Source organism: Mustela nigripes, chromosome 6 (assembly GCF_022355385.1).
Source record: "Mustela nigripes isolate SB6536 chromosome 6, MUSNIG.SB6536, whole genome shotgun sequence".
Lineage (NCBI taxonomy): Eukaryota > Metazoa > Chordata > Mammalia > Carnivora > Mustelidae > Mustela > Mustela nigripes.
Window position 1 is genome coordinate 60841648 of NC_081562.1, and position 19117 is coordinate 60860764.

The 19117-nt window shown below is 34.6% G+C and overlaps 1 protein-coding gene and 1 pseudogene across 1 annotated transcript in view; one reads left to right on the forward strand and one right to left on the reverse strand.

Moving 5' to 3' along the window:
* The window catches only part of PIK3C2G (phosphatidylinositol-4-phosphate 3-kinase catalytic subunit type 2 gamma), a 325900-nt gene that overhangs the window by 105234 nt on the left and 201549 nt on the right, over positions 1 to 19117 (forward strand). Inside the window, exon 15 of the mRNA XM_059404484.1 lies at positions 4582 to 4770. Coding sequence (XP_059260467.1) covers positions 4582 to 4770 — 189 coding nt within the window. The remainder of the gene's footprint in view (positions 1 to 4581; positions 4771 to 19117) is intronic.
* Positions 6934 to 18682, reverse strand: LOC132020122 (tetraspanin-2-like; annotated as a pseudogene).

The window sequence follows — 19117 nt, forward strand, 5'->3', positions numbered from 1 at the left end:
GCCTCTGCCTTCAGCTCAGGTCATTCCTGGGGTCCTGGAATTGGGCCCTGCAATAGGCTCCCTACTCAGTGGAGAGCCCGCTTCTCCCTCTCCCTCTGCCTGCCACTCTGCTTAGCTGTGCTCTTTCTCTATTCTCTGTCAAATAAATAAAGTCTTTTAAAAAAACACACACATACAATATCTAAATTTTCTAAAAATCACTGAAAAGCTTAATAGATTGCATTATAAAGAAACAATAAGGAGCTTGAAGAAAGGGCTATAGATTAGCCATGTTGAAGTACAGAAAAAAATACTGATAGATCCTTGTAACCTGTCAGACAATATTGACGATATTGTATTGGACACACAGGAGTGGAGAGAAAGATCTAGGCAAAAAAAATAATTAATTAATTAATTAATTAAGTGAAAATAGTCAAAATTTTACAAATTTGTTTTAACTTCAACCCACAGATATAAGAAACTTAGCAACTCCCAAACAAGCATTCAGACATACCCACATATCCATATTATAGTTAAATTTCTAAAAATAAAAAATAAAGGTAAAAATTCTTAAAGCACCAGAGAAAATAAATTCCTACAGGGGAACAACTATTATATTAACTGTAGATTTCTCATCAGAAATAATGGAAGCCAAAAGACAATAGAATATTATCTTACATCTAGAAAGGGAAAAAGAAAATCTGTCAACTTAAAATTCTATAACCAGTAAAATTATATTTCAAAAATGAAGACGGAATGAAAATATTTTCAATTAAACACAGCTGAATTTGTTTATGATCAGCTTATCTATACTGTAAGAAAAAGATTTTTTAAATATTTAATTTATTTATTCGAGAGAGAGACAGAGAGAGTGAGGGAGAAAAAGCATGAACAGGGAGAGGGGCAGAAGGAGAAGCAGATTCCCTGCTCCCTGCTCCCTGCTCAGCAGCAAGTATCACGCAGGCTCTATCCTGGATCATGACCTGAGCTGAAGGCATACAGTTAACCCACTGAGCCACCCAGATGCCCCATGTACTGTAAGAAATCTTAAAATCTGTGTGGCTCAGTTGGCTAAGCATCTGCTTTCAGTCAGGTCTGATCCCAGGGTCCTGGGATTAAGCCTGACATTGGGCTCCCTGCTCAACGGGGAGCCTGCAGCTCGCTCTCTCTCCGCAGCTTCCTTTGCTTGTGCTCTCTCTCTCTCTCTCTGTGTCTTACTAGCTGAAAGAAAAGGATAAGTAGAAGAAAGCTCAGTATATAAGAATAAATGAAAAAAGGCACTGCAAAGGAAAAATAGGGAAATAAAATGACTTTTATTTACACATTTAACAATTTCTTAAAAAGCAATTAACTGTATAAGGCAAAAATAATTACAATGTACTAGGGGGCTTGTAATATATGAAAATAAAATGCATAACCACTATAATAAGAATGAGAAATGGAAGGCAGTATAATATTAGTTCATTGTTGGCTATGATATGCTAAAAGATAATACTGCAATCTCTAGAGAACTATACCACCCAAATTTTAAGTGCACATTTACAGGCCAAGAAGAAGACAAAAATGAAATACAAGAAAATAATTGAAAAGATGACATGATAAAAAGAGAAAAAGGACAAAGAAATGGTTTGAAAACAGTGATGACAAACTAATAACAATATGGTTGAGTTAAACCAATTATATCTGAAGAAAAAAAATTATATTCATATTATGTTAAATATAAATGGAAGGAAAAACTCTAATTAAAAGTCAGAAATTGTCACCTACCTCAAAAGCAGTATGTTACTTTATGCTATTTACAAGCCTATATTTTAAATATGAGGATTCAGGGTGCCTGGGTGGCTCAGTGGGTTAAGCCTCAGCCTTTGGCTCAGGTCATGAGCTCAGGGTCCTGGGATGGAGCCCCTTGTCTGGCTCCCTTCTCAGTGGGGTGCCTCCTTTCCCCCCTCCCCCCACCTGCCTCTCTGCCTACTTATGATCTCTGTCTGTCAAATAAATAAATAAAATCTTTTAAAAATAAATAAATAAATATAAGGACTCAGCTAGATGAAAACTTTAAAAATGGAAAAAGACATAAAAGAAAAATCATATCATCTTGATAGATTTGGTGAAAAAAAAAAAACAATTGCCAAAATTTAACACTCATTCCTAATAAAAACATAAAACTAGGAATAGAATGGAGCTTTCTCAACCTTAAAATCCCGAGTTAAATCTAGATCTGTGGAAAAATCTAGAGTTAGCATCATATTAAATGGTACAAGAATGAATGTTTTCCCCCTGCAACTGGAAAGCAAAGCTATCTATCTAAATATTTCTCCTCAATGTGGTTTTGGAAGTTCTAGCTAGTGTAATATAGTAAGAAAAAGAAGTTAAATGTGTTGAACTGGGTAAGAAGGAAACAAAACTTCCTCTATTTTCAGATGATATAATTATGTAAGATCATAGCATTTGGGATCAAAGTGCAAAATGCAGTGTATTTCAGTGAAAAACAAAATAAATTCTGTTTTAAAACTCAACATACAGGGGCACCTGGGCGACTCAGTTAAGTGTCCACTCTTGATTTCAGCTCAGGTCATGATTTCAGGGTCATGAGGTCAAGTCCCATGTTGGGCTCCCCACTCAGCAGGGAATTTGCTTGTCTCCCTCTTCCTCTGCCCCTCACCCTACTCTCTCTCTCTCTCTCTCCATCTCTCTCTCAAATAAATAAATTGGGGAGGATATGTGCAATGTTGAGTGCTGTGTATTGTATAAGACTGATGAATCACAGACCTGTATCCCTGAAGCAAATAATACATTACAAGTTAATAATAAAAAATTAAAAAATAAAATTCAATTAACAATATCAAAACCTCTACATTAAAATTACAAAACTTTGTTAAGAGAATTAAAGAAAACCTCACTAAGTGGAAGGTTATGTTAGAATACTCTCTCTTGTTAAGATGGTAATTCTAATTCTCTGAAATTAGTCATATAGATGCCACTATGTACCTATTAGAATGGATAATATCTTAAAATGGGCAAAACCAAGTGTTAGCAACAACGTGGTACAACTGGCACTGTCATACTCTGTGCTTAATAGTGTAAAATTTTACAACCACTTCAAAAAATATTTTGACAGTGTCTTCAAAAAGTAGACAAATACCTGACATAAAACCCAGTCATTCCCCTCCCAGGAACTTTCTAGGAGAAATGAAAGAAATACATCCTTACAAATACCTGCATACAAATGTTTATAGCAGTTTTATTCATAATATCCCCAAACTGGGGTGTATTCATACAAAGGAATATTACTCATTGGTTAAAATGTATGGACTACTGATATACTCAACAATATGGATAATTTTAAAACACAGTGAGTGAAAGAAGCTATAAATAAAAAGTATTTACTCTATGATTTCATTTATGTGAAGTTCTAAAATAGGTAATATTAACCCAGAGTGAAAGAAATCCTGCCAGTTCTTACCTCTGTTTGTGTAAGAAAATGTATATTAAAAGGAGTGTGATTTTTATTCAGCGTATGAATTTGTTAAAATTTATTGAACTGAATGTGTGCATTCTTTTGATGTAAATTATGCTTCACTAAAAGAAAGTAAAAGAAAAATACCTTGTTCAATATTGGAGAGAAAGGAATTTAATCAGAACAAGATAATTTGTTTTAGTCATAATTTGGTAATAATTTTGTAATGGAATTTTTCTTCTGAGGACTCTATAGTGGGAAAGGTAGTGACAAAATGGGACAGGAACCCAAGCATACTTCAAAAATCTCTGTTATCTAACCCTTTCATTTGTAGCTGAAGATGGCTTTTAAAAATGTAGAGAAATATTAACATTTAAAATATTTTAATATTTCTTACTATCCTTCTTGGAAGTTTTAGCTAATTTAAGCTGAGCAACACTGTCAGTTTGGAGGAGACAGTGTTCAAAAGCTGTCATTGTCATATGAGAAATGCTGTCCTCCAGTTGAACTGTGGTTCTGAATGCTTCTGCTGGAGTGTGAGCAAAACATGATAAACTGTCAGCAAGTCAATGGCCCTAGTCCTAGATTTCGATCTTCTGTTTGGAACCATTCTCCAGGGAGAAACAGTTGGGCATTTAAAGAAATCCTATTCACTGGCATTTTAACTCCAAACTTCCAGTGAAATATGAGAATTTAAAGCCCCAATCCAGGCATGAATTGAAATTTTTGTTTTTGAATTTTTGTGCAGAGTTTTCTGAACTCGCATGAAATTTGCTTTGAGATGAAGGACTAGCATCTTTAAAATATGCCATTTCTTCACAGGCACACTTGGGTCTAAATTAGCTTAGAAAGTAAGAGAGTAAATTTTCTATTACCTCTGTTCTAAGTAGTACATGTGGCAGGATTCAGATAAAACTTGCTCTGCCCTAAAGGAGACAGAGATTTTGTTAACCATTCTGTAAAAGAATGAAATTAGCAGAAAATAAGCTAATAAAAGAACCTATTAGATTCTCTGAAGAAGATAAAAGACTTGTTTTTCAAAGTAAACTAAAATGAAATTCAAAGAACTGAGTAAGATTTTGTACTCTAACATTTGTTAATATAGCACACTCCAATAAATTATAGTTTCCAATCTGGTTTTGCAGACTCTCTGAGGAAAAGAGAAGATACTTATGGTTTTATCGCTTCTACTGCAATAGTGAAAACTGCTCCCTTCCTTTGGTCCTGGGTAGTGCCCCTGGATGGGATGAAAGAACTGTTTCAGAAATGCATACCATTTTGAGAAGATGGAAATTTTCTTGCCCTTTGGAGGCACTTGGACTTCTGACTGCTAGGTAAGAATTGCGTAACAAGCATGATATTACTGATGAGAAAAATTTGGAGAAAAAAATAGGACTCTATAATTAATTCAATAGCTATTCTGGTTGTTTCCAATTTCAATAGCTATAGATAATAAATTTAGATAAATGTAAACTATAAATATAAATTTTAAGCAAATCTAAGCTATAATTGTGTCTTCTGTGCTAAACTGGAAGGATAATTAATGGCCATAGTTTCTTAAATGAAGAGTTTAGATACTCTTACAGAAATAATAAAGCAAATTAGGGAAAAATAAAATTCTCTACTCTTTACCCCTCTCAAAAGAAGTAAGTCCTTAATAATTGGACCATATCTTTTATACAAAATGTCCCATTTATAGTAAGTGTACAATTAATATGCCAATGATAACAGTAAGAATAAAAGGGAAAAATTTATCCCTTATATATTCTCCAGATCGTCTCACAGAATAAAATACCCTGGAATGCAGTTGGGAGTTGAGTAATGATGTCTTCTTATAGTTAGGGAGAAACATGTGGGATAAGTGTAGAAGCTGGCTTTGGTTTGGGGAAACAGCTCTTCCTTGGCTTCTATTTTATATTAAAAGCCAAGAAGAGCTATTTTAAAACTGTCTTGATAAGCATCAGTTCACTGATGGCATGAAGAAGTCTGCAGTCTCCAGAAGCAGAAGAATTGCAGAGCCCTGTTCTATTCTGAATTCTCTCTCAAAGTCCTGACAGAAGGGGAATGTAAGAGAAAGTGACACAAAGGACTTTTCAAACTGATTTACTTAGGTTTATGTTAAAATTAGTGTACTTTCCAAAACTTCTGGAATAGAAAAGGAGGTGAAAGTTTTCGTTTTCTACCACAATGAAATACCACTTCACACTCACTAGGATGGCTATACTCAAAAAGACAAATAATATTAAGTGTTGGCCAGGATGTGGAGGGATTGGAAAACTCACACATTGCTGGTAGGAATGTAAAATGGTGCAACCACTTTGGAAAGTAATTTTCAGTTCCTTAGATATAAAACATTGAGTTACTGTATGACCCAACAATTCCACTCTTAAGTATATACCCAGGATAAAATACATAGTCCATCAAAAACTCATACATGAATATCCAGAGAAGCAATATTTATAATAGCCAAAAAAGAAAAACAACCCAAAAGACCATCAGCTAATGAATGGACAAATAAAATGTGGTCTAACCATACACTGTAATATTATTCAATAATAAAAAGGAATGAGTAATAATACATGTTACAACATGAGTAAACCTTGAAAACATTATGCTGAATGAAAGAAGTCAGTCGCAAAAGATTATAGGATTCCATTTATAAGATATATCCAAAATTGGCAAAACTATAGATGCAGAAAGTGGATTAGTGATTGCATAGGTCTTGGGAAGGTTGGGGGGAAAAGAGGGTTGATTGCTAAAGGGTATGAAGTTTCTTTTTTTGGTTATAGTTACACAACTCCTGGAACATATTCAAAACCATTGAATTGTACACTTTAAGTGAATTGTATAGAATTTGAATTGTGTCTCAGTAAAGCTATTAAAAATTTAAAAGAACAGAAAAGTAAAAATAGAAATATGAATCTCTATAATATCTCTAAAGCCTAATTTTCTCACCAGATGATATAACATCTTTCTAGTTTCTAAAGCATAAACTGGCTTTATGGAGGGGAATTATTATTGTTTTACTAAGATATACCTTGGTCTATTTAAAAGACATTAAATGTGTCAACTAATACCTTTATAAAGTTTATGGAATATTTCTTAGAAAAATCTTATTTTTGAATACCCAAGTTTTTAAACATTATAAAAGTTTCAGTCTTCTTTTTTTCAGAGGCAAATAGGTTGTTGCTCTGACATAACAAGAATCCGGAATTCCCAGCAAACAGATTGCATTGTATATAATGCATGTGCCAGAAACATGCAAACCAAACCATGAATATAATTTCAATCAACATAAGCAGTAGGAGTTTACTCAAGGGGTAAATCAGTAATGAGGCAAACCTTCATACATGTGCAAATGTACAATTGACAACAGATTATTTTAGATCCAAAGTGTCCTTCGAATATTAAAAATGAGCTAGGAGACTGTTCCTGCAACAGCATGTGAAAGCTGTATCTTGTACTTTCTATCTTGTACTTTCCATGTAGAAGTGGCTTCATATCACATCTCATGAGTTTAACATTGCACAGCCAAGGACCATGCTGAACATCATGCCAAAGATCATGAGACCACCAATTCCAATACCAACAGATTCCAGTTTAACGCTGATTATGGTCTCAATTTTACCAATACAATGTCTGTGTCTGAGAAGCTCCTTTAGGCATATGGATTGGACCTGTTCAGACCTTTTGTTTCACAACACTAAAATGTTGAGTGGAAAGTACGAGAGTCCTGTTTCCCTTTTCCCTATCTGTAGGGTAATAGTTATAATAAGCCTCTTCATATATGGTCCGAGCCTATCATATAGCTACACCCTTGCCTATAAAAAAAAAATACTCCAGTGGTTACTTTAGCAGCAGATTTCACCAATAGGCAGGTGAAAAAGCCAACCATACACTAAATCTGCCTCATGGCTTCCTAACACCTGAAGAAACCCATGGCTATTATCAGGGCTCCTGCTCCAACCAGCACACAAGAGCCCCAGGTAGATATATGGCAATGACTCATCCTCTGATAATAAATCCTTCACGGTGCCTCCAAACCAAAACCATGGTCCAAAAGCAATGACAGCTGACCTGGTCAGCCAAAAGAGCAGGTTGAAGCCAAGCAGTAGGTACTTTTTGCACTGCGGACACTGCAGAGGCGTTCCATGGGGCTCACCGCTCTATCACGATCCTGAGTCCCCAACCCCACACTCATGCTGAGAGTTGTGGCAGCCTCTTACAAAAATGTTTATCAGAATAAAGCCTATAATACTGCTTAGTTTTCTTGCTTGTAAAATGAAAGGACTTGCTAGACGGACTTCAGTATTCTCTGATCCCTGATAAATAAGCATAATTCTGTTTATAGTGAGCCTTCTCTACCTAAATAGATACTGAAAATCTATTTGACACAGTGTTTTAAATATAAAGATCAAATTACTACTTAGTGCCCCTTAGTACTATCTAATTTTAATAGTCACAATAACCTTATGAAGCAAATACTATTATTATTTCAGTTGTACCTGTGAGGAAGCAGAGGCTTACAGAGATTAAGTTGCCCAATGGAACGCTAGTAAATTGAGGAGCTCAGGTTAAATCCAGAGATTTAAAGCTTGAAATCTTAACTGCTATGCTTACAGCCTTTCTACACAAATATTCTAGGCTATTTACATACTAAATATGTAAATAAAACTATCTTAATATGGTCTTATTATAGTAAATAGCAGTACTTAACTATTTTATCATGCTTCGGTGTTTCTACTTCACTGTGTAATTTCTTTTTTTCTGAAGAATCAGATTTTTAGAAATTATAGGGACTGCTTTCAAAGTAGAGTGCTGTTTATTATGCATCATTTAGGAAATTTAGCAGAAATTTGATTTATTTGAACATTGGACGGTTCCTTATCATGCATCAAAGAAGGTCACTGGGAAGGTTAAAATATTTCCATTGCACTCATTCTATGACTCCCACTCTCTTTAACTGAACTACTAAAAAACTTGAGGACAAGCTGTTTCCAAAAATGAACCTTTCAACTTCTCTAAATTCAAAAGCTGACTTTTCTAGAACAAACAGTTTGTGCTTGTTAAGTGAGTTGTCAGAGTGAGGTCTTCAGAGATCTGTATTTTTTCTCCTTTGAATAGTCTATTTTTCCAATGGTTTAACCTCTTGAGAACTGGTGTGCTCCATTTCTAGCTCAGAGAATTTTTAATATTGCTGTTTATTTAATCCAGTTCAAAGATTCACCACCTCCTTTTGGTTTATTTTTAGCAAGAGACATGTTGAGATTTAATTTACCTAGTGTGGGGCATGGGGTGTTAATATTTCCACTACTGAGTGCCAGCAGTGTGCTCACCAGGTACTGATATTTCCATTAGAGAAGGCAGTGCTGTCAGAATACCAGAGACCAAGGGCTAAGGTCTGTGGTTCTTGGCAGATGGTTGCTATTTTCTTGAACACTGATGCACAGGCATAGCTTCAACTGCTGATAGCAAGCAGAAATTACCCATGGAATTAAAAGACAGTTCAAGGAAAGGATTCATTTAAAAATAGCAACTCTGAACTGGCATCAGAGCATTACATCAGAAGCTTAAATAAAAATTTGACAAGGTACTAGAACTTGCCATCCCACGTGATGTAAAATTATTATTTTGCAGGAAGAAGAACAGTGCTTAACAGGTGGTGCTTTAGCATCCAAAATCAGTTTCCTTGGAAAAATGTTTCATAAACATGTTTGGATGAAACCACTGTATCTTTTATTATAGAGATCAATTTACACGAAAGGCATTCTTGACTAGCATTTTAAATAGGTAGCATGGAATATTTAAAAGGAGACAGTTAATAACTTCTACATTAGACTAAATAATTAAGTGATGGATAATGGTGTGTCTTTCACATTTATATATTGAGCACAAATATGTGTATGTGGAAATTGACATGCAATGAATCAAAGAGACTGAATAATAAGTCACAGTGACTATCTCTAAAAAGCAATTTAGAGAAAAAGACTAATGCTAAAGATCACCCCACAATATATTCCATACTGTAACCAAAGTCCTAAGTGCTCTATGTGCCCAAAGGAGAGAGGGTCAGATTCTTTCTGAGAAGGTAAGGAAATCTTCACAAAGGAATTGAAGTCTGAATTGAAATATTCATAGCAATTTCCTGAGTGGAGAAGAGAGGAAATGGCATTTTAAGAAGAAAGACTAGCATGTGCATGGTTATAGAGGTTCAGAGAATAGTGAGTAATTTAATACTATATTAGAAGGGAACTGTACCACGAGACAAGACTAGAAAGACAGGTAAGCCTAGGATGTTTTAGGTATCATGAGCCAGATAGTTACTGCAGACTCATTTCTGCAGCCCATGGAATTTTGTTAAAAATGGGAGTCATACAGCCAAATTTATGGTATACAAGAATAATGCTGACATCAATGTGAAGGATGAACTAAAGAAAGAAAATGAGAACAAGGATATTAGATAGATGTCAGGTATTGAATAGTCTATTTGAAAAATGGTCTGTGCCTGAAAAACAGTAGAAATCCACAGAGCAGATCTGAGAAACATTTCAGAGAAAAATGAAAAAAAGAGAAGAGAAATTGAAGACTTGGAGTTTTCCATTTTGGGTAAATGATAGAAAACTATAGGGTTAATCAAGACAAGGATAATAGAAGAAAGAGAACATTTGGGTGGTATAAGGTAGAGAGTTCTGTTTTGGAATATTGAATAATTAAAGCCCTGTGGGATATCTAGAAGGAGATGACCAGTATGTGGTTGTATATTCAGACCTGAAGCCTAGTAGAGAAATGAAAGCTTAAAAATTAATATGTGAATTATTGGCTTGAAGACAGTAACTGAAGCCATAGAAGTAGCTGTACTGTGTGCAAACATGTAAAGGAAATATAGAAAGGAGTAAAAGATGGAACCCTGGAGAGTAGCAACATTTTATTTTATTTATTTATTTTTTAAAAGATTTTATTTATTTATTTGACAGACAGAGATCACAAGTAGGCAGAGAAGCAGGCAGAGAGAGAAGAGGAAGCAGGCTCCCTGCTGAGCAGAGAGCTCTATCCCAGGACCCTGGGATCATGACCTGAGCTGAAGGCAGACGCTTTAACCCACTGAGCCACCCAGGCGCCCTGAGTAGCAACATTTTAAAAGCAATATAGAAAGCAAACAAAACCAGGAAAGGCAATAGGAAGAGTGACCAAGTGGTTGGAGGAGATGGAGAAAGGATTGGTAATTTAGAATTAATAAAAAAGGTTTTCCAAAGGGGCACCTGGATGGCTCAGTTGGTCAAGCACTGGACTCTTAGTTTCAGCTCAGGTCCTGATCTCAGAGGCCTGAGATGGAACCCTGTTTTGGGCTCTGTGCTCAGTGTGGAGTCTGCTTGAAATTTTCTCTCTCTGCCCCTCCCCTGTGCTCTCTGACTTTCTCTCTCTCTCTCTCTCTTTCTTAAATAAATAAATAAACTCTTTAAAAAGGGTTTTCAAAGGTTTTGGAGAGGTGTTTAGTAGAATTCAGTCTAAAAACAAATCAACGGACTGAGAATAGAGCAGTCACTGATGGCATTCATGAGACAATTGTAATACTACAGTAAAGCTGGATACCATACTTCAAGATCTTAAAGAGGAAACAGCAAGAAATAAGTAAATTATGACTCTTGGAATAAAATTGATGGTAAAGGCTTTGAGGTTTGGGGTTGGTATGCTTGTTCAAATAAAAAACCTTGAAGCATGTTTACAAATTGACATGAGGGATGATACAGGAAGGGAAGATTAGAAAGTAGATGGACGGTGAAGTGGCATAGTGAGAGGGTATTAATAGCCAATAGCCTGGAACAAAAGTACAAAAGGGAATTTTATCCAAGGAATGGAAGAGAGTAACTTCTTCATCTCAGGTGGGAGGCAAGGAAAAATTTGAATATATAATATATTATAGATTAGTATGAATATGGAAGAGAAAAATGTGGAATTTTCAATATTGTCTATGAAGGAAGAGTAAATACTCTTCTGATATACTGAGAATGAGAAATGTAGAACAGCATAAACCCAAAGGTGTATATCTTGTCTGTGTGCACTTTTAGAGAGTTTCTGGAGTTGCTTCCAAATTTCACAGTTGACAGCACAAGTTTTGAGATCAGACATATCTGACTCTGTCACTTATTACTTGAATGACCTTGGGCATACTTCCTTATCTATAAAGAGAGGGTAATAACATCCTGTGCCTTATAGGGTAAAGTACTTATGAGAGTATTCAATAAAATTGTACCAATCATCTTTATCATTATTATCCTCTTCATCATAATTATATTAAGAGTTTAGAGTTTTCAGATTCTTTTAATGCCAAACTATAGAAATTGATAAATTCTTGAGAATAATTTCATTTCAACTAAGTTTAGTAAGTTAAATTCACTTGTTATAATTTATATGATAAGTATTTTACAATTGAATAATGACATAGCTTGCAAAGCACTTTCATAAAATGTTATATGGTTTGTTCTATAAGACAGCCTCTTTAATATTATTCCCAACATTTACAGTTTCCCCCATTTTACTGTCCCCATTTTACAGATGGAGAAATTGAAGCCCAATTTGTCTATTCATTTACTCTGTGGGTATTTATTGATGGCTTACTCATATAAGGCACTTCATTTGGCACTAAAGCTGGCATAATGCACAAATTTGCATCTTTTAAAGATCACTCTGGTTTCTGAGTGAAGCATAAATTTGGTGAGAGAAGCAGAAGTAAATGAGGGAACAGTTAGGAAGCTACAGAAGCTAAGAAGTAGTCTGAGTGTCAGAGGATAGGAAGTCAGCCTTAGAAGTGTGGTAGTGGTGATGAAATAAAATGAATAGAATCAGAACATTTAAAAGTGACAGGATTGAATAAAGAAGGGCAGTAAAGAAGGAAGGTGTCAAAGATTACTTCTAGGTTTCTGTATAATGCAAGTAAATGGAAAATAGAAACATCCACTAAGATAGGCACTCTGGGTAACAAGTAGATGTTATTAGAAGAACCCTGACATTTAGGTTGGGACAGGTTGGCTTTGATGTGTGCTTGAGATGGCTGGTGATGGTTCAAAGAAGAAATCTAAGCTAGAGATCCCAATTTGGAAATCATCCACAGAAAGATGGGAATTAAGTTAAGGGCATAGATAAATTTGCTTAGAGAGAAAGTGTAAGATAGGAAAAGAAGACCCTTAATATTTAAACTCAAAATCCCTTATTCTTTTTCATAACTTCATGCTGCTTTTGCATGTAAGGTTGAATCCATCCAAACACAAAATTTCTGCAGCACCTGGGTGGCTCAGTTGGTTAGGCATCTGCCTTCGGCTCAGGTCATGATCCCAGGGCCCTGAGATTATCTCATTGGGCTCCCTGCTCAGCGGGGAGTCTGCTTTTCTCTCTCCCTCTGCCCTTTCCCCTGCTCATACCCCTCTCCCATAAATTAAATCTTAAAAAAGAAAAATTTCTACACAGTGCCTCCAGTATACCACTTGTTTTATGTAGTGCCTTTCTAATCTTGTCTGTATATAAAATCAAAATGTAATCATATAGAAAAACAAAATCAATAACTACTGTTTAATTATAAATAAGTCCAATTAATACCATAAATAATAGAGTTAATTCTCAATTTCTATATGTAGATCCATGAGCTATCCATCAAGAAATATCTCTGCACAGTTCCTAAGGTCTCTTTGGATCATTCTTATTTCTACTGGGTTATGACTGGGTCAATGTCCTAGTCCAATTAGACAAATTATATTACTCACTATATGTCTCTATTCATCATTTAGAATGTCATAAAATAAATAATATGTTCAAGCTGATCTAGTGGACTTCATATAAGTCTACATGATCAAAAGAGAAAAAGACCTTCCTAGAAGTACTATACAGAGCCTGTTGGCCTCATATTCTGGATATTTGAATTTTAGTTTCAGTGCCAGCAACAGATGGCCTTGGGCAAACAGCTCAGATTCTCTTTTTGGTTTTTTATCTTTATATTCAGGAGATTGATCCAGGTCTCCAAGTTTCCTTGAGTTCTAATATTCTGTAATCATGTGAAAATCCTTGAAGGAACATGAATTATTCAGTGGGTAGAGGTTTACAATCATCTTAAAGGATCCTTATTCTCCACTTTCCCTAGAAAAAATTTCTTCTGTCATATCTGATCATTTTTAGTACTAGAAAAATAGCAAATATATTCGTATTGACATTTTTCTTCCAAGTTGATGCTAAGTGTGTCATCAAACTCAAAACCTGCTGGAGAAAATATTCTGCACTTCTGATAGTTTTCTAATTCTAACCTGACATTGGGGCTTTTAGCTATGAATAGCCTCATGGCATTCTGCATGAATTCTTACTGTGTATTCCTAAGTCTGACATTTCTCTTACACTTAAATTTGATCTCAAATTTCTTTACTTTTCATTTTACCCAAAGTTCCTTTTTTTTTTTTTAAGGTTGACATTTGTTACATTGCATTTGGCTTTTACCCATCACTTGAAAAGTTTTTTCAGTAAGATATTGACCCTGTATCATTTTTCAGGCGAGACAAAGAAGACAAAAGAGAAAAACAATGATAGAGGGAGAAAATAAGAAAGGAATAAAAATGACAAAATAACAAGTCAAGTGGAAGAAGTTGAAAGATGTATTTTTCTGTTGAAATTTCACTTCATGGTGCCACTGCTCCTGTTGAAAGTTGTCTGGATCCTTGGTGATGTTCCTTTCTCCCTTTGAGAGGAGCTGTAAATGACTGAGGAGAGAGAAGAGGAATGATGCCCCCACAAATCTGAGTGTTAGTCATGTGACTTCAAAGCCAATTTGTCATTCAGGGAAAAGATAAGTTGATGTGCTACTGTCTTCAAAACAGACTACAGATGCTGATTCATTAACTTATGGCCCTACAACAATAACACATGCCAAAACTACGTTCTCAAAGCTCAGTTTGTAGTCCCCAAGAAGCTTATATGGGTGTTGTAAGGTCAAGACTATTTCCATAATAACTCTAATATGTCACTTGCCTCTGTTACATGTATTCACTCACGGGTGTAGAGTGTTTCAGACATGCGGTATTACAACAGATTTAATACAGAAACAGATAGGGGGATCTGTCTTCTGTTAAGCCAGACATTATAGATATTTGCAAAAATCTGAAAGAATATCATTCTTCTCTCTAAATATTTTCTTCGTTTTTGAAAGTATAGCTCTTTTTCATAGGAGTATATTGTTTATGTTAACATGTAAAAGGATAATTATTGTTATCTTAAATGAATTGATAAATATATCTTAAATATCTTAAATGTTTCTAATATGGCAATTCTTGATAGATGTAACTCAACAAAAATTCTTTGGACTCTTCCCTAATTTTTAAGAGTGTTAAAATGGTCTTGAAACCAAAAACAGGAGAACTCTCTTGCACAGCAACCTAAACACTGGGCAGTTTCTACTTCTACATTCAGCTAAAGAGTTACCTAAATACTTGATACTCTCCCTTTCCTGCCCAGGTAAGGATTACCATTTCATCTCAGTCCTCTGCTTGACTATGAGTTTTGTGTTTACACGGTGGGCAAAATACAGAGTTGTATTTCACTAAAGTTCCTTTGAAAATGTTTGTCTTGAAGTTGCTTTCATTTTACTTAATTTTTTCACTTTCAGTGTTTTAGCCACATGTCTTAGATTCATTTTATTAACTTTTACAATTCTAGTCTTTGAGAAGTAGTTTTTTTTTCTTTGTGTCTAAATGAACTCATTAGACAATACATTAAAAATGTACAATTTTTAAATATTTCCTTCACAATTATTGTACAGAGTTATATTTATCTTAGCTGCAGAATTATGTCCTTTTACAGATGCCAACGACACAACTGTTAGCCCAGTTGAGAGGAAAACAAGGCCTGAATAGATAGAATCATTGTTCATGAAACTCATATAAAACTGAATAGTAAGCCAGTCTGATATTTTGCTTTTGACCAAATTTGGTTTTGCTCGCTATTCAGACATGCTTGGAAAGTAAATTAAATAACCTAAAGTTACTTAAATGGATGGTTAAAAAATGATGAATAACCTTAAAGAAGTGATTATTTCACATGAACCCTTGTTACACTTATTTTTAAAAATTCTTAATAAATGGAAATCCTCACCTTATATGATCTTCTCTCCAAGTCATAGAATTTTACTCACCTTGTATCTTTTTAATATCTCAAATCCAATAGATTGCCACTTACTGCATTGTAAATGATTTATTTTCTGAATGAGTATAAGAAAGTTTCTTACAAACTCAAGTAAATGAGGACCTTGTTAAAATCACCCTAATAAATTTTCTAATGATAGTTTCATTTCTTCTGCAGTCTCAAGGTATAAGGCCCATGACTCTAGTAATCAGTACTACCAAGGTTAGCAGAATCACTGGTTTATTTTTGGCAGGAATTACGTGTATTTTTCAAGAAAGTCAGGTCATTGGAAAGTACAATAACCTGACTTGTGGAAAATTCAAAATACTTTGCAGTTCTTCTGTCACATATGACATTTCAGTATATAAATATCACATGACATTCAGAAAATATGGGTAGCTCTCACCGCATTGAGGAATGCGTTACTGAGCATGAAATGCCAATAATTATGCCCCAAGAGAATGTTTAAACAATTTCAGACTACATCACAGGAAAGAAATGCCAAGATTGGTGGAATATATTTGTCCATTGATCTTTGCCTGAGGTCAGGTCCCTGAAAAGGTATTAAGCAGAAATTCTCTCAGGGCAGAGATCCCTATATGGACCGATTATGCTAAAAGAATATTTTAAGTCAACCAAAAAAATAAAATACTTGTTCTTTTACACAGTGATGTTTATTCTTAAAGGAACATATGATTTGGAGCTTTTTTGTAGTTCTGGAAATGAACTTATACTTACGCATATATATTCATAATTAGTTAAATGAGCCTTACTTTAAAAAAATCATTATATTTTAGTAACCAATGAAACTTTCTTATAGAAAGTTTGAAAAACTTTAAAAATTAAGCTTAAAAAAGAAAACTAAAATCATCCATGAAATTTCCATTCAAGTATTTTGTATTAATATTTTTGATGTTCTCATCTTTTTGTCAAGCTTATGGAGAAATAGGCACATTTTTAAATGGTATTATACTGCATATACTTTTCATTATATTTTAATATCACTAAATATCCTTTTAATATTTTAGACTACATGTATTCTACTATATGGTCATAGCTTATTTAACTTTTATTTTAGACATACAATTACATATAACCTCACACATATCTCTGATTATCTTCTTAGGATAAATTCCCAAAAGTAAATCATTAGATCAAAAAATAATCAAATTTTAAAGATTTTTTAGAATACACGTTGCTATATATTGCCATAATGTATGAAGGGACACATTTCCCAGGAGCTTCAGTAAACACTTCCAACATCTCTCTAAATGTGGCCAACTCTTCCTAAAATAATCGAATGAAAGTTATATTTGGATATGCTTTACTGTTGTTAGGCCTTAGTCACATCCCAGGATGTCATGTGGTTAGTCTCTTAGCAATTTCTATTCCAATTTCTTCCTAAACTTCATGCAAGAGTAGTGAATAAAAAGATCTGTTCCTTTCCATTAATCTGAAAAATGTTCTTCCCAACATTTCCACATATTAATACAAATATATAATTTTTCTTTTGTGCTGTATAGATATAACTAGTGTCTGTTCTATTCCTGAAGGAGTCTGAAAAAAAAAAAAAATACATCCTTCTTTTTTCATTACCTTCAGATTTGTTTTTCTTTCACCCTTTTGACTGAGAGGAAACAAATTTTAAAAACCTGGGACTTACATAAGTGGTATTTTGGGTTATATCTATTGCTACCAATGTAAATTATCTCGGAGCACAGCAAGAAATAAAATGGGCCCAATAGTGTGATTTTTTCTGATTACTACCATCATGATCAATGCATTTTTATTAATGACCCAATAAGAATGGAGCACGGGGCTAAATCCTAAGAATTAAAAAAAAAAAAAAAAAAAAGAGGATTGAACAATTCTTATCTTCAGTTGATTTATTCACTAGTTGAGGAATGATGGCACATATATAAAAAAGACAAATTCTAATAAACACTAACATAGCTTAATTGCCCAGTGGAGTCAGCCAGTCCATACCCTTGGAGTTCAGAAAAGCGATCAGTAAAGATTGGGATAGTCACCTTTAAGAGGATTTGAACCACATTTGAAGGAGGAATGGAACTTTAACAAGAAAAGAAAAGCTGTTCCACAAAGGAGAGAATGCACATGACATTTTCAGAGTAAAATAACCAGTGAGCCAATGCAGTTTAGTCAGTATTACAGTAGGAGAAAGACCTGATGTTCATCTAGCCTTGGCTATCTAGATAAGCAGTATGGGACTAAGAGAGGTATATTGGAAATAGAAACCCATTTAATGTTTTATGAGAAATGAATTTAGAAATAACTTGGGGAATTTATAAGGTATTACTATGAAAAATGTTAGTACCAGCATGAGATAATTGTGGCTTCGACTAGCTAGTTACAGAAGAAACTGAAAACAAGCATAATGCTAGAGTACCATTAGGATAAAAAGAGCCGAGGGAACTTGGCAACTGATTGGATATGAAGAGAAGAGACTACTAGGAACTTATTATTCAGCTGTGCTTGCATCAGGGATTCATAATGAATGAGCCTGCCTTCAATCAAGTACATAATATAGAATCCCACTGAGAAGACTGTGATAAACTCTACAGGGGGCTGCCAAGGAGCTGGAACACCTTCTCCGATAAACTGGTCCTTGAGTTTTGACTTCAAAGATGAATCGAATTTTGCCAGATGGGAAAGGGTGGAAAATTCAATGAAGAGGGCAAAAAAGGGGGAAAACATGACTCAAAATTTTAGAGCTGCATGATTGGAGAAAGATAGTAACACAGACCATGAGAGAAAAGTCTAGCAGTAGAAATGTTTTAGGTGGAAAGAGAATTCAGTTTAGACATTCGGCAAACTTACATGTAGAGCATATTTACCAATCTGGAGACAGCTGGGACACACCCATGAACAAAACAGGCAAAAATTTTCTGCTTTCATGGAGTTTACATTCTAGTATTTGGAAATAAATACATAATTAGAGGCATAGTGTTCATCAAAGAGTTCTATTTTATTGTGATGTTTGTTTCTATTTTTCTTTTTCTACTGTCATTCATATCCATAAGGTAAAATAAGTACAAAAGAAAGCATGGGTGACTCCTATCTGACTTACCTCATCACTTAGGCAGCAAAATGTTCGAGTAACTATTCCCTCTAAGACTTCAAACTGTCCTCAAACTGTCCTTGATGTCTACAGGCTTCAGACAAATGGTTTAGTAATTGAGAGCAATAAATTAGAATCAATCACATTTAGTTAGGAGAAAGTAGTCTCAGTGTGCTAAAACAAGCTGACCTTCTTCTAGCTTTGCATTTTTATTGCACCCTTTCTGCTCTCTACCTGCACTTGATGCTATGCTGGGATCTTCTGACCTTAGCAGTACTTCAAGAGATGTGTCTGGACTGCAGTTCTTGCTGCGTCTTACTGCTAGATTGTTCGAAGGGAGAAAATTATTGAAAAAGTATTTACAGGTCAGAAATAAGGGTTTCAAGTGCGTTAACCATGCAAGTGAAATTTTTGTTGCAATTAAAATGCTCAGTTTAATTTAAGAAAAA